General features: G+C 46.9%; 1 protein-coding gene across 1 annotated transcript in view; it reads right to left on the bottom strand.

Annotated features, from left to right (window-relative positions):
• GID4 (GID complex subunit 4 homolog) overlaps positions 1-16,335 on the bottom strand; it is a 29,670-nt gene extending 13,335 nt beyond the window's left edge. The window contains exons 1-3 of the mRNA XM_010367669.2: positions 15,736-16,335; positions 10,189-10,248; positions 1,145-1,252 (exon numbers count right to left, since the gene is read on the bottom strand). Of these exons, the coding sequence (XP_010365971.2) occupies positions 1,145-1,252; positions 10,189-10,248; positions 15,736-16,173 (606 nt within the window). The 5' untranslated portion in view covers positions 16,174-16,335. The remainder of the gene's footprint in view (positions 1-1,144; positions 1,253-10,188; positions 10,249-15,735) is intronic.
• Between the last annotated feature and the right edge of the window lie 60 nt (positions 16,336-16,395).

Raw genomic sequence — 16,395 nt, 5'->3', positions numbered from 1 at the left:
TTTAGACAGCCAGGTGTGAGAGGCAATGGGAAGAACGAGTTCTAGAATCTTCACTACTGACACAGCCATTTCTGGTTGGTTTACGGAGGGTAAACCCATTGAACTTCTCCAGTGTTAAAAATTCACATCACCATGGTCAACTAAAGCAAAAGGTTACTAGACAGGTTGAGAAACTGATTTTTTTTTTTCTTTTTGTTTTTTGAGACGGAGTCTCACTCTGTTGCCCAGGCTGGAGTGCAGTGGCGCTATCTTGGCTCACTGTAAGCTCCGCCTCCCGGGTTCACACCATTCTCCTGCCTCAGCCTCCCGACTAGCTGGGACTACAGGCACATGCCACCACACCTGGCTAATTTTTTGTATTTTTTAGTAGAGATGGGGTTTCATCGTGTTAACCAGGATGGTCTCGATCTCTTGACCTCATGATCCACCCGCCTCAGCCTCCCAAAGTGCTGGGATTACAGGTGCGAACCACCGCGCCCAGCCAAGAAACTGATTTTTGAAGACACGGTACTTATATGACAACCAATGAAAAGATCCCAGGACACTAACTCTGAGTTGTCTTGAAGCATTCACTACCGCTGAGTGAGAATGCTCTACACTTGACAGTTAAAAAGCAGGGGCAGTAGGATTTATACGGGTGTACTTAAGACAAGACTATACTTGTCTGTCAGGAGCTAGGATAAAAAGAAACGATGTGGCTCTGCCTTGATAAGCCAGCGGGAGGGGATTCCCACAACATCATCTCCATCTCATGCCAGCCCCGAAGCCAGAGGTCATCACTGCATGTTTCACAGGGTTTTCCCCAAGCAGAGGTGATTTGAAAGGAACAGTGGACAGAAGATAGACAAACAGGTGGGAAGGACAGGAGGACACTGTTAAGATTGTGATAGCTGAGCAAAGTTCTGGCTGGAACTCTGGGGTTGTTATCATCAGACCACCATTTGCTATTTAAGCAGCAGGTCAGATCGTATTTAAACTCTTCTCATAAGGAATATGGAACAACTGAGGTCTGTGTGCAGCGCAACCTTTTACTTGGCTGCAAAGCCCCAATAATCCCCAATAAGGGACAAGGTCTCTGGCTCCCAGCATTTCTTCAGTTCTCTAGCAGCCCCTGGATGACACAGCGCAGATCAGATTTACTCACCCAGTGTTTCCGATCAACATCTTCATCTGCATCCCACTTGCGAGTTAAGAAAGGGTGTTTTTTGCTGATTATTTCTCCTTCAAAGAAGGTCGTAAGGGTTGGATACTCCTATGGTAAAAACCCAAATATCAAAATAAGATGGTGACTGAGAGTTTTTAACCCTTTTACAAAGGAAGAATCAACTTTGCTTTAACTTCTTTCCAGTACCTTGACACTGCTACCTGACAACCCAAACCAGAGTTAGATCCAGCCAGTTTGCCAACAAGCTGTGGCAATGGACCTGAATCGAAATCACCCAGAGAATGAAGGGTTTCCTGGATTTTGCCAGGAGCAGACAGCCCTTCTTTGACTTCACTTGTTATGTGCTAGTCTCTTAGAAAAGAATTTGGATGTTTCCACAAGTAAATATTGAATATTCTAGCATACAAAGCAGATCATAACTTAGTAGATTTTACTTTCCAAGGTTAGACCCAAAGAGGCTCCAAAATCCCTGTGCTTACCGCTAAGGCTCTCTCAAACCACTGGTTCTCCAATTGGCTCAGTCATTTGTCCCTTTTACACCAATTCTCCAAGGTTCCAGCGGTGGATTTTGGGGTAGAATACCTTTTTTTTTTTTTTTCTCCTGAGACAGTCTTGCTCTGTCGCCCAGGCTGGAGTGCAGTGGCACAATCTCGGCTCACTGCAAACTCCTCCCACACCCTGGGTTCAAGCAATTCTCCTACCTCAGCCTCCTGAGTAGCTGGGATTACAGGTGGCTGCCACCACGTCCAGCTAATGTTTGTATTTTTAGTAGAGACAGGGTTTCACCATGTTGGCCAGGCTGGTCTCAAACTTCTGACCTCAGGTGATCCACCCGCCTTGGCCTCCCAAAGTGCTAGGATTACAGGTGTGAGCCACCGCACCCAGCCTAGAATACCTTTTATTTTGGCCGGGCGCGGAGGATCATGCCTGTAATCCCAGCACTTTGGAAGGCTGAGGTGGGAAGATCACCTGAGAACAGGAGTTCAAGACCAGCCTCACGAACATGGAGAAACCTCATCTCTACTAAAAATACAAAATTAGCCGGGCGTAGTGGCGCATGCCTGTAATCCCAGCTACTTGGGAGGCTGAGGCAGGAGAACTGCTTGAACCCAGAGGCGGAGTTTGCAGTGAGCCGAGATCACGTCATTGCACTCCAGCCTGGGCAATAAGAGTGAAACTGTCTCAAAAATAAATAAATAAATAAATAAATAAATAAATACTTTTTTCAGTGTTCTACGTGTTCAGAGAAACTTCTAGTAATGAACTATAGAAATGGTCCCTGAAGGTAGTCTTAGAATACCTTGATATATAGGGATACGTTTAATTGTCACATGAACTAAGAACAACTTATATGAGGAAAAACACAAGAACTAAGAACAATTTCTATGAGGAAAACATATGTAAATCATATCTGAATGTAAAAACCACGCCGTTGAAAACGTAAGCAAGAAGCCATGTGCTGGTTTGGGTGCTTTGTTAATTGCTCTTTGTTCATGCGTTAGTAAGTAGGCACCAATGATTTTCAAAAAGATTAATAAGACAAAAAGTTAACACAGTAAAAAGTCTACAATTTCCCTGCATTTGTAGAAACCAACCAACCACCCACCCCTCCCTCAGGCTACCTTGCCAAGCCCCTGGTGTCTGCCAGGAGCACGGTTATGACAGTCACTGGCCTGGCAAACCACAGATTACAGTCCTAATGTCGAGGACTGCAGAGGCCCACGTTTTTCCTTCAGATCACATGTAAGCCCTTCTTATTCTGCATCAAACACCTCGTTCTGATGGCTTTGCCACATCTACCAACCTGGCCTCCATGTAGTGCAGGACCTTCCTGAGAGAGGCTGCTACAGTAAAAGCCATTGGCGCAGAGGCTCCCAGGAAACAGAACATCACCACCACTGCAGGTGACTCAGGAGGCCTGCTTTAGGATGATACCATGGAGGGGATCTGTTTCCTTAACAGTGAACCTAAAATACGATAAATCTAACACTGCTCCAAATCCACAACCCCTCTATCCTAACACTGTTGCTGGATTCTTCACATAAATATTTAAATACACAGACTGAAAAAATGAGAGAGGAGAAATGTTCCTAAATGTAAACCTAATTTTTAAGGTATAAGCTAACTTTTTTTTTTTTTTTTGGGATGGAGTCTCCCTCTGTTGCCCAGGCTGGAATGCAGTGGCACGATCTCGGCTCACTGCAACCTCTACCTCCCGGGTTCAGGTGATTCTCCTGCCTCAGCCTCCCGAGTAGCTGGGATTACAGGCGCATGCCACCACGCCCATCTAATTTTTTGTAGAGACGAGGTTTCACCATGTTAGCCAGGATGGTCTCGATCTCCTGACCTCGTGATCCGCCTGCCTCGGCCTCCCAAAGTGCTGGGATTACAGGCGTGAGCCACCACGCCCAGCCGGTATAAGCTAACTTTTTATTATAATCTGTTCTAGGAAAGACTACTAAGGAAAAAGTTCTCAATAAATCAGCACTTGAATTTGATATTTTAAACTAGAAGCTTTTTTTGTTTTTTTTTTTTTGAGATAGAGTCTCCCTCTGTCGCCCAGGCTGGAGTGCAGTGGCACAATCTTGGCTCACTGCAACCTCTGCCTCCCGGATTCAAGCAATTCTCTGTCTCAGCTTCCCAAGTAGCTGGGATTACAGGTGCCTGCCACCATGCCTGGCTAATTTTGTATTTTTAGTACAGACAGGGTTTCATCATGTTGGCCAGGCTGGTCTTGAACTCCCAACCTCATGATCCATCCGCCTCGGCCTCCCAAAGTGCTGGGATTACAGGCATGAGCCAACTAGAAGCTATTTATATTATTTTTCTGAGTTTCAAGCTTTAATCTTTTTTTCTGAATTTCCCTGAAAGGGACAGGATGAAATGATAGAGGTTTTAATACAAGGCCAAGCCTGGTGGCTCACAACTGTAATGCCAGCACTTTAGGGGGCCAAGGCAGGAGGATCGCTCGAGCCTAGGAGATCAAGACCAGCTTGGGCAACATAGTAAGACCTGGTCTCTATTTTTAAAAAAGGGAGGGGTGGGGAGAAGGTCCTAATACGATTAAAACACTTACGGTTTAAATCACTAGTTTTCCTAATGAGTAATTCTGCACTGACTTCTTTGTAAACATACTTTAGGCAGTATATCAGGGTGACTACAGGGCACCCTCAAACTTTGAGAATTAAATAAAATAAATACCTAATAAATGAGATTCAGTGTGTACAGAAGTCACTGAAAAGATAAAATATTCTCAGAGCAGGAACAGGAAATTCAAGCACTTTATTACAGCCCAATGAGGGGTAATTGATAGAGCAGACAAAAAAACCATGTCAGAAGAAAGGATATCGAGAAATGAGTAAGAGAGGCAGCAAAAGCAGGAGTGAGCATCCCGTGGTGGGTCTGGCTGTTGTCAGCCATTTAAGTCCCCCAACTAATCCTCTCACTGATTCCAGGCTCACCCAAAACTCTCTGGTGATGGGTACCATGACTTTCCATGTAGACCTGTCTTCTGGGGGACTGACATTCAATTGGCCGATAAGTCAACGGGAACTTCTGGAACACACAGGAATCTCATACTATGACAAAAACTGGCACTTTTGTTTTTGTGAGTTTTGGTAGGTGTGCCCCGTCTCCCTAGTTCAGCACAAGTGTAGCACAACTTCAGCTGGAGCTTCCAATCCTTCCAAACCCAAGTAATGAGTAAATGGGGAGCCTGCCCATAGGCCCCCAAAGGCTGGGTTCCCAGGTACCCCCTGAAAGCTGCTGGTTCCCCAGAAAGGTTGCCTCTCTTGACTGACGGATGGCTCAAAAGTGCAAAAGGAATGTTATTTGACATTTATTCTTTACATTTCTAGAATTTCACTTCCAGAAGGCATGAAAACAAACTTTAAAGCTCTGTTTTGCAATGTGGCAATTCCTCAAAGAGCTAAAAACAGAACTACCATTGGACCCAGCAATCCCATTATTGGGTATATACCCAGAGGAATATAAATCATTCTACTATAAAGACACATGCATGCAAATGTTCACTGTAGCACTATTCACAACAGTAAAACATGGGTCAACTTAAATGCCCATCAATGACAGATTGGATAAAGAAAACGTGGTATATACACACCAAGGAATACTATACAGCCATAAAAAGAAATGAGATAATGTCTTTTGCATGAACATGGATAGAGCCAGAGACTGTTATCCTTAGCAAACTAATGCAGGAACAGAAAACCAAATACCACCCTTGTAAGTAGGAGCTAAATGATGAGAACTCATGGGCACAAAGAAGGAAACAACAGGCTCACGCCTGTAATCCCAGCACTTTGGGAGGCCGAGGCAGGCAAATCACCTGAGGTCAAGAGTTTTGAGACCAGCCTAGCCAACATGGTGAAACCCCATCTCCACCAAAAGTACAAAAAAAATTTAGCCCGGCGTGGTGGTACATGCTACCTGGGAAGCTGAGCAGGAGAACTGCTTGAACCTGGGAGGCAGAGGTTGCAGTGAGCGGATATTGCACCATTGCACTCAAGCCTGGGCAACAGAGCGAGACTTCATCTCAAAAAAAAAAAAAAAAAAAAAAAAAAGAAGGGAAGAACAGACAATGGGGCCTACTTGAGGGTAGAGGATGGGAGAAGGGAGAGGAGCAGAAAAAATAACTATTGAGTACTAGGCTTAGTACCTGGGTGACAAAATAATCTGTACAACTGTTATATAGGTAAACCGTGACATAAATTTATCTATATAACAAACCTGCACATGTATGCCCAAGACTAAAAAAAAAAAAAAAAAAGCTGTGCTTGTTTGTGAGGTAGCTAAGAGGCCATTTATCTCCTTTTTTTAATTTTTTGACACAAAGTCTCACTCTGTTGCCCGGGCTGGAGTCCACAAACTCTGCCTCCCGGGTTCAAGTGATTCTCCTGCCTCAGCCTCCTGAGTAGCTGGGATTACAGGTGCCCACCACCACGCCCAGCTAATTTTTGTATTTTTAGTAGAGACGGTATTTCACCATGTTGTCCAAGCGGTCTTGAACTCCTGACCTCAGGTGATCCACCTGCCTCAGCCTCCCAAAGTGCTGGGATTATAGGCGTGAGCCACTGTTCCTGGCTTATCTTCATTTTAGTAGATACTTTTCCACATTGTGTACATGAGGAAGACAACTACTATGACTAAAACCCAAATTATAGTTTAATTAAATTAAAAATTTGATATTTTGCCAGGCATGGTGGCTCATGCCTGTAATCCCAGCACTATGGGAGGCCAAGATGGGTGGATCGCGAGGTCAGGAGATCGAGACCATCCTGGCTAGTACAATGAAACCCTGTCGTTACTAAAAATACAAAAACTTAGCCAGGCGTGGTGGCAGGCACCTGTAGTCCCAGCTACTCTGGAGGCTGAGGCAGGAGAATGGCGTGAGCCCAGGAGGTGGAGCTTGCACTGAACCGAGATCACGCCACTGCACTCCAGTCTGGGCGACTAAGTGAGATTCCATCTCAAAAAAAAAAAAAAAAAAATTTACCACATAGTTGTGCAACTTTGTGAATACACTAAAAGCCAATGAACTGTATACTTTAAAAGGGTGAAATGTATGGTATGTGAATATATCTCAATAAAGCTACTAAAAAACATTATTTAAAAAGAATTCTTCTACATCTAAGGCCTGAGCAGGACTTGCTTTAACTCAACACCCCTGCAGCAGCATAATGTGGTTTATTTATTGCTCGACCAGGAACAGGCAACTCTGGGGAGGGTATGTGTTCATCAAGGCCACGCCATCTGCAGAGGTTCTGTTAAGAGCCTAGGTCTCCCCTTGGGTTAGCCCCCAATGAAGGGCCATTGTCAATGGCCCCTCCTCAAAGGAGCCTGACTGCTGCTCTCGACAGGGGCTTCCTAAAGGAAGGGCTACTTGCTCCCAAAGGAGAGCTCAATGCCATTAGCATTTCTGTATACTTCTTCAAGATTTCCAATGCTACTTACCATTTCTGTGCACCTTCTTTTTTTTTTTTTTTTTTTGAGACGGAGTCTTGCTCTGTCACCCAGGCTAGAGTGCAATGGCTGGATCTCAGCTCACTGCAAGCTCCACCTCCTGGGTTTACGCCATTCTCCTGCCTCAGCCTCAGGCGCCCGCCACCTCGCCCGGCTAGTTTTTTTTTTGTATTTTTCAGTAGAGATGAGGTTTCACCGTGTTAGCCAGGATGGTCTCGATCTCCTGACCTCGTGATCCACCCGTCTCGGCCTCCCAAAGTGCTGGGATTACAGGCTTGAGCCACCGCGCCCGGCCTTTGTGCAGCTTCTTATCACTCAAATGACTAGTTTTGGAGTCAGCATTAACATTCCAATGCCTTACACACTTGCTGGTTTCCTTATGACATTCAGTGTTTGTGTTCTGCACCCACTTAACTAATGTATGTGGCTACCTGAGAGTTGAGCATATTCTGTTTTAGTATCTTTTCTCCTACCACAAAAACAAAGGCTGGAATCCTGTATTTTGCTATCATTTCTACTCCTACTTGATTTGATACAATTCTCGAGTTAAATAAGAAATACCTTTTGTCTCAACAACAAACTTCTTAGGAGATCCTCAGTCAAGCTTCTAACAGAAAAGCAGGAGAACCAGATAGGAACCAGGAGCCAGAAACCTGTCTTAAGACTGAGGCTTGTCAGGATTTTATAAGAGAATCACATATTAGTATCATACTCGAGTCTGTCATTTTCTCTAACACTCTTTCCTTACCCCCAGAACAAGTCCACTGATTGTCTTAGAGCAGCACTTTTTTTTTTTTTTTGAGACAAAGTTTCGCTCTCGTTGCTCAGGCTGGAGTGCAATGGTGCAATCTCGGCTCACTGCAACCTTCACCTTCTGGGTTCAAGCGATCCTCCTGCCTCAGCCTCCTGAGTAGCTGGGATTACAGGCGCCTGCCACCACGCCCAGCTAATTTTTATATTTTCAGTAAAGACGAGGTTTCACCATGTTGACCAGGCTGGTCTTGAACTCCTGACCTCAGGTGATCCACCCACCTCAGCCTCCCAAAGTGCTGGGATTACAGGTGTGAGCCACCACGCTTGACCCCAGTACTTTTTTTTTTTTTTTTTTTTTTTTGAGGCGGAGTCTCCTGCCTCAGCCTCCCGAGTAGCTGGGACTACAGGCGCCCGCCACCTCGCCCGGCTAGTTTTTGTTTTTGTATTTTTAGTAGAGACGGGGTTTCACGGTGTTAGCCAGGATGGTCTCGATCTCCTTACCTCGTGATCCGCCCGTCTCGGCCTCCCAAAGTGCTGGGATTACAGGCTTGAGCCACCGCGCCCGGCCCAGTACTTTTTTTTAAAAAAGAGAGAGGATCTTCCTAGGTTGCCCAGGCTGGAGTGCAGTGGCTATTCACAGGCATAATCACAGCTCACTGCCGCCTTCAAATCCTTATCTCAAGCGATGCTCCAGCCTCAGTCTTCCGAGTAGCTAGGACTACAGGCACACACCACCATGCCTGGCTAATTTCTTAAAAATTATTTGTAGCGACAAGGTCTTGCTATGCTGTCCAGGCTGGTCTTGAATTCCTGGCCCCAAGTGATCCTCCTGCTTTGACCTCCCAAAATGTTGGGATTACAGGTGTGAGCCACAGCACCCAGGTTGGAGCAGGAATTTTTAATTCTCAATTTCACAGATGAGAAGACTGAAAGAAGTTAAAGGTCACAGATAGAGGAAGGGGCAGAAGAAGAATGCCACCCCAGTTCTTTTCCACTGTCCCATACAGCACAGCACTCCGTCCAAATACTGCTGGGTCATCAGACCATGACAGCTGACAAAGGCCAGAGGCCCCCTGCAGCTAGGTCCAGCCTGGGTATTCCCAGCATTCACAGGGCCAGTCTAGCTACCTCCTTCCACTTCCTGTTTCCTTGCTAATGGAAAAGAAAGGATGCTCCTCCTTGCTTTCTAAAGTCCCAGGAGTTCTGAGATTTAAAAAGTTGCTTCAGGCCGGGCGCGGTGGCTCACGCTTGTAATCCCAGCACTTTGGGAGGCCGAGGCGGGCGGATCACAAGGTCAGGAGATCGAGACCACAGTGAAACGCCGTCTCTACTAAAAATACAAAAAATTAGCCGGGCGCGGTGGCGGGCGCCTGTCGTCCCAGCTACTCAGGAGGCTGAGGCAGGAGAATGGCGTAAACCCGGGAGGCAGAGCTTGCAGTGAGCTGAGATCCAGCCACTGCACTCCAGCCTGGGCGACACAGCAAGACTCTGCCTCAAAAAAAAAAAAAAAAAAAAAAAAAAAAAAGTTGCTTCAAAGAAAAGAAAATACTCTGCACAACAGATACTTCTGCTGGAAACGAGATGGTCACTTTCCCTTTTTTTTTTTGAGACAGGGTCTTGCTCTGTTGCCCAGGTTGGAGTGCAGTGGTGTGATCTTGGCTCACTGCAACCTCTGCCTCTCTGGTTCAAGTGATTCTCTGTGTCTTAGCCTCCCAAGTAGTTGGAACCATAGGTCCGTGCTACCAGGCCTGGCTAATTTTTTTTTTTTTGTATGTTTAGTAGAGATGGGGTTTCACCATGTTGGCCAGGTTGGTCTCCCTACCTCAAGTGATCTGCATGCCTCGGACTCTCAAAGTGTTGGGATTACAGGCACGAGCCACTGCGCCTAGACAGTAACTTTTCATTGTTCCTATGAACTAAGAGGTTTAAGGAACTTAAAATCTCGTTTTTTATAGGACTGATGCTTATCTCAGAAACTGTTAAACTTATGATGAGGGTGGTAGCTATATTCTTATTATTTTTCCCCCAAAAAGAATTAAAAATAAAATCAATAGTGTTGGTTGCGACAATTTTGACGTACTTATAAACCTTTAAAAGATTTGTGAATCTGTACACTTCTCAACAGGACACTCTGAAACTGCCTGCTTTATGTTCCCTATACAGTAGCAATGCTCAGGAGTAGTCTGCTTTAATTAGGCCTCAAAGAGTTGAGACCGCCTGCCCTTAACCCCAGTGAGCCTGCGGAGCCTCACACCACGGACTTTCCAGCACTGGTTCGTGTGAGTACTTACCTCAGTAAGGCCTTTAATCTTCAAGTACCCACAAAGGTAAGAGTTCCCCGTGTCCACGTGCTGAAAAGAAAGGATACGCAGCCTGTTACAAATAGATAAACTTACTAGGGGACATGCAGGAGGGTACTCCGGAAATCCTGTGAGGCCAGACTGGTGGTCAGTGAACACCCGGCGCAGCCCAAGGCTCATCCAGCCTCTGGGATCTTGAGAAGTTCTCCCTACACACATGCCTGTTCTGCTGAAGCAAAGTGATCCCAAGACCCTCTCAACTTCCTTTAGCTGAATATCTTGAGACTGAAGTGCCTTTCTGGAATGGGGTGCCCACTCAAATTCATTTTCTATCCTATCTTCAACACATGCCTCCCGGTCACCTAGAGACCTTGAGCATTGCTGGGCACAGGGTCTCTGTCTCTGCCTGTATACATGGTGTCATCCCTAACCTCAGGCTTGACTGCCTTTCTAATGTCTTTCAAGCCTTTTTCTATTTCTGTGTTGCTCATTGTTCTAGGAGGTTTGCTCCTCTTCTAGTTTTTACACTAAATATCATCCTGCATTATTTCTTTATGAAATGGGCAGATTGTTCAGAAATGGCATCCTATAAAGACTTATATGGTATAAACTTCAGTTATGAACCAAAATGCCAACCAAAACTCTGACTATATTGTGAATGTCCACTCTGTGCATTTTATATATGGATGCTGTGTTTCTTAATGAAAAGAGTCAAGAGCCTAAAATAAATAGAAATAACAGACATAGTAGACTGTGAGATTTAGCAGTCACCAATTACTGGTTGCTGAGACACTGCCGGATACATACCCAACAACCAATTTCCTCCTTTTTCATGCTGGCAGGGCCCAGTTTTTGCTCTGATACCTACCTACCACATAAGACTTGGTCAACCTGATGGATCTAAGGCACACAGGTGTCCCCATCCCCTTGCAAGTCATGTGTTTAGGGGTGAGTGACCCATTTCTGGCCCATCAGATGTGTAAGTCTCCTGGGTGCATCTGTGAAAAATCCCTGGCTTTTGAAGAGGCGCATGAGGAAGAAATGGCTTTTTTGTCTCCTGGTGGTGACAGTATCCGCATGGAGTGCCCAGTCCTGGGGCAGACATGTAGACAGCAGGTGAGAAATAGGCCAGGAAATGCTGAGGATGGTAGTATAGAAAGATGGAAAAAACTGGGCCCATCGTAGGCCTCTGAATTAACCAACCTGAAGCCACGTCACCTCAAAACTCCTCCTGATGTGAGATTTCACTCAAATCTATACAGACTTGTTCTGAATAGGGAGTTTCAGATTTCATGACAATTGGATTCACTTACAAGTTAAACCCTTGAATTAAAGCAAACCAAGTACAAGGGTACCTGCGGTACACTGAGATTTTAATGTTAAGTGAGGTCTTATTTCAAGAAATTAGAGTAGTTTTGTGGCATTTATCACATTTGTGAACTTGATTACTTCCAATTATACCATAAATCAAATAGTAAGCCATGCTTAAAAACTGTAATGAACTTAGTCAACCAGATGATGTCAGTACCAAAGCAAACGAACTTCAATGAAGCCAAAGTGCCTTCACAGTTTGGTGCTGGTGACAAAGGTATTCCCTGTGAAAACTGCCAAAGCATTGTAAATATCCTCATTTGCTAACCTTGGCATTGGACATTATATAAAACAGCTAATCCACACTAACATGGTTCAGCAAATAACTTTTATTAAAGGACACATAATTCTAACCTGAGTCTTTAACTTTCATGTATGCAATTCTCATTGAATTCAATATAGTTTGGGGTTTCGCAGCTGCTGGAAAGGGTATCAGGTGGCAAGAATACTTGCTAATAAGATTAAAAATTGAAATGTAAATTGGCGAACATTTTGCATGGATTATCACATCCTCAAGAATCAGAATTTCAGCTTGGCCTCCATTCAACCAAGTGTCTCTGTATTTCTGCCCAAATTGATCTTGATAATGGTTGGTGAACTCAAACACACCACAACGCATACAGCTTTTGCCAAACGGCAGGCGAGCATCTCAAGAAAGATAACAGGGCACATGTTTAGCAAGAAGGTCTCACAGCACAGCTGTGTCCAACGGCTGCTCTTTTAAATATTCCTTTCACAGCGACCAGGCCTCCCTTCTACTGCTGGCTTCTTAGATGGCAGAGGAGGAAAGAGGAGTCACAGTAAGTTGGGGGTGGAGAGGAGACCCAGTCAGAAACTCACAAAGCTTTGAGGAACTCTTTAAACTAGAATCACAAAAAAGAAAATGCTCCAAAACAACAACAACAACAACAACAACAACAACAACACAAAAAACACATGAAAAGATGCACAACATCACAGTAATTATAGAAATTCAAATCAAGACTACAATGAGAGACCACTTCAAAAACACTAGGACGGCTACAATAAAAAAGATGAACAGTGAGTGTTGGCGAGGATGCGGAGAAACTGGAACCCTCACCCACTGCTGGTGGAAATGTAAAACAATGCAGGGGCATTCTCAAAATGTTAAAACAGAGTTACCATGTGACCCAGCAATTCCACTCCCAGGTAGTTATCTACAGAAATGAAATATACTCCACATAAAAACTTGTACATAAATGTACATAGCAGTATTATTCATAGTAGCCAGAAGTGGAAACAACCCAAATGTCTATCAACTGATCACTGGATAAACAAAATACTGTATATTCATTCAATGGACAATTGTTACAATGAACAATGCAATATAAGTGCTGATACATATTACGATATGGACGAACCTCGAGGACATTATGTAAGTGAAAGAAGCCAATCTCAAACGGACAAATACTATATGATTATATGAAATGTCCAGAATAGACAAACAACAACAAAAATAGATGAGCAGTTGCCTAGCACTGGAAGGGGGTTATAGCTAAGGGTCACAAGGTTTCCTTTTCGGGTGACAAAAATATTCTAAAATTAGGTTGTGGTGGTGGTTAAACAACTGTGAATATACTAAGAGCTATTGAATTGTACTCTTTAAATAAGTGAATTGTATCTAAATAAAGATACAAAAAGAAAGAAAACAAATAAAAAGAAACAAAAAGAAGCTGAGTTATAAAAGGCAGAAGTAAGTCTAAGAAGGCTGTGTCTGACAAACTAGTCCTGGCTGAAAAACCAGATGATGGGGCAATTCACATGCCACTGACTAGTTGTGATGATGACCAAGCAGCTCACCAATCCAGATGTAGGGCAGCATTCATTGGCATGACCACCACCCCCACCATCAGACATCCTACTCAAGTAGCTCCCAGTCATCCACCAGGTTTCTGCTCTGGGCTGCCTGAGACCTATCAGCCCTGCCCCAACTCAACCACAGCTTCCACTGGTTCATGATTCTTCTGAAAGGAGCTCAGAAGTGACACCTTAATGACAGAAAGGCAGCAGTTGCTGCAGTAGCCAAAGCAGACTCCCCTTTGATGCCTGGCTATCCTGCCAGTTGTCCCCTACTACATCAGAAACCATCAAACTGAGCAACAGGGACAAATCCATGATCATCCCAAATGTGACCCACCCAGGGATCTCACCTCCAAAATTCTATGATTAGGTGTAAAATAAACCAAAAAACCCCCGTACCTTCATACTCGGCTCTCACATTTTAAGAAAAAGAGAAGAGGATCACTGCATTAGGCATACAGTTATGAAGACAAAAATATTTCAGCCACAATCGTTTTTCCATTATAATAAATATCATGGCTCATGATAGAACTTTACAGCCCAAAGATATGATTAACATGACGATGCTGTTTCAAGTAAGCAGAGAAAACGATTTATTCCCACAAAGCAATATGAGAATAAAAGAGTGATGAGTGCTCTGCAGTTAGCAGAAAGAAAAGGGACTCTCATTGTCTTTTGGATGGGAAACCTACTCTTCAGAAATGAAACTAAGCTTTGTTTTAAATGACCAAAAGGAGAGCTTGAGGAACAGATATACAATACGTTCCACCCTCACACCCGCGGGCAGGGAGGGGGGCAGTGGGGCAGCACACAGTGCCTTTCAGAGGGACAGGTGTTTGGAGGGGCTTCTGGGAACAGCCTGGCAGACGAGGTGTCAGACTAAGGAAAAAAGGGCAAAGGAAAGGGGAAAGGGGTCCTCGGGCAGGCAGGCGTAGGTATAGAGGAGGAAGAGTTTAGTAGGGAAGGGAGATAAAAAGGGAGTATTCACAGTGGCTCAAGCCTGCAATCCCAGCACTTTGGGAGGCCGAGACGGGCGGATCACGAGGTCAGGAGATCGAGACCATCCTGGCTAACCCGGTGAAACCCCGTCTCTACTAAAAAATACAAAAAACTAGCTGGGCGATGTGGCGGGCGCCTGTAGTCCCAGCTAGCTGAGATCCGGCCACTGCACTCCAGCCCGGGCGACAGAGCGAGACTCCGTCTCCAAAAAAAAAAAAAAAAAAAAAAAAAAGGAGTATTCACCACTGCTACTCCATTTCAGCTGGCAAAAAGTGTCAAGCCTGAGAGGAGTGAGGTGTGGGACCATGAAGAGACAGGTGAAGCTGTACTTCCGAAGCTGATCAGGGACTGGCAGCAGGTATTCAGGAATCCAGGTCAAATTGGGGGAGGCGACTGGACATGAACTAAAATTGGGTGAGTTAGATTTCCCAGTACGTGGGTACCAGAGACTGAGAGGAAGCCCTGTGCCTGTGCTGAGAACAGTTAAGAATAGGAAAGAGGGTCCCCTGGAACCAGGATCGGGCAAGACGAAGGTATGGGATGGGGAAGTCTGGATAGAGGCCAGGAACACTGGGAAAAGACCGCAAGTGGTCCCACAGCAGGGGCAGGAGGCCTGGGGGTAGAGAAGCTGGAAGGAGTTGGGTGCCTGGACCATTAAGAGACAGAAGCAGTGAGTGGAACAGGGGACCCCGGAGGCAACATCCCAGCAGACTGTGAGCAGCACTCAGGGAGTGAGTGCCTGGTCTTGAGGTGGGGCCAGGACCTGACCAGTCAGTTGTGGGTTAGACGATCCCCCGTCTGGGGGTCTGATGAAGCCCTCCTAAGGAGATCTCAGGAGCAGGAAGACCCCAGGGTCTGTGGATTCCTGGGACTGAGGAAGGGGCAGGAGGGCATGTCTCAGGTCTGAGAGAATCTGACATGGGCCCAGACACGGGGAGGGTCCCGAGTCTGGTGAAACCAATGGAGAGTTCTTCAGGGTCTGAAAAGTGCTGGTGGCAGTCCCTAATCTAGGGACGACAGGTCATGGGCAGGAAGGACCCAGGCCTTTCCCTAGTCATGAGGGGCTTCCGGATCCCAGACGGGCCGGTCACGGGCTTCAAGTCTGGGAGTGTTCGGGGTCCGCCAGGAGCCGGTCACGACGGGCTCCGGGTCCGAAGGGGCAGGTCAGGGCTGGGGCTCCGAGAGTGTGAGACACAGGCTGGGCAGGTCCCGGGTGGGAAGCGCCGGGTGCAGGAGGCCCCGGCGGCGAGGGCCTGTTCCGCGGCTGCGGGCTCGAGGAGCCGAGGCGGGCACGGCCCGTGAGCGCCGCGAGGAGGCCCTCGGGCCCCGGCCCGGCCCGGCGCTCACCTGCAGCACCACCTCTACGTCGTACGAGTTCCCCTTGCTCTTCTGGTGGCCGCGGAACTTGGAGCCGCTGTAGAGCAGACTGGTGGCCACGCCGGGCTGCTGGGTGTTGATGGGCGGCGGCGGGATGAGTGAGGCCGCGGAGGCAGCCGAGGCACCGGCCGGCGGGGGACACTCGGTGCGGACGGGCATCGCGGGGTCCCCCGGAGCCAGGGCTGGGGGGAGTGGGAGAGGAACCGCCGCCGCCGCGCGGGAGCCGAGGAGGGTGGCGGGGAGGGAGAGGCCGGGGCGCGCACGCGCGGGGTGGGGGCGGGAGGGGCGACCACCCGCCCGCTGCCTGCGGACCAAGCGCTCTGGCCGCCCCCGGGACCCAGGGACCTGCGAGCAGGGCCTCCCAGTCCTGAGCTGGGTCCCCCTCCCGACTTGCCCTCGCGCACACATACACACACACAGACACTCACAGACACACTCACACACGCACACACACACCCCGCCCCTTCCGATTGGCTCGGGCGAGCCGCGGGGGCGGGAGCAGGCTCACGCGGCGCTTCCGCCCATTGGCGGGAGGAGAAAACACGTGGCGGGGTGCGAGAGCGGCCCGCTGGGACTTGTAGTCTCCTCGCCGAGGCGAGGCGTGGAGGGGGCGGGGCGAGGTGCGTTTGT

This window comes from Rhinopithecus roxellana, chromosome 19, assembly GCF_007565055.1.
Source record: "Rhinopithecus roxellana isolate Shanxi Qingling chromosome 19, ASM756505v1, whole genome shotgun sequence".
In the NCBI taxonomy this organism is placed as follows: domain Eukaryota; kingdom Metazoa; phylum Chordata; class Mammalia; order Primates; family Cercopithecidae; genus Rhinopithecus; species Rhinopithecus roxellana.
Note: the sequence above shows the minus strand (reverse complement) of the source record. Positions and strands in the feature narration are given on the sequence as shown.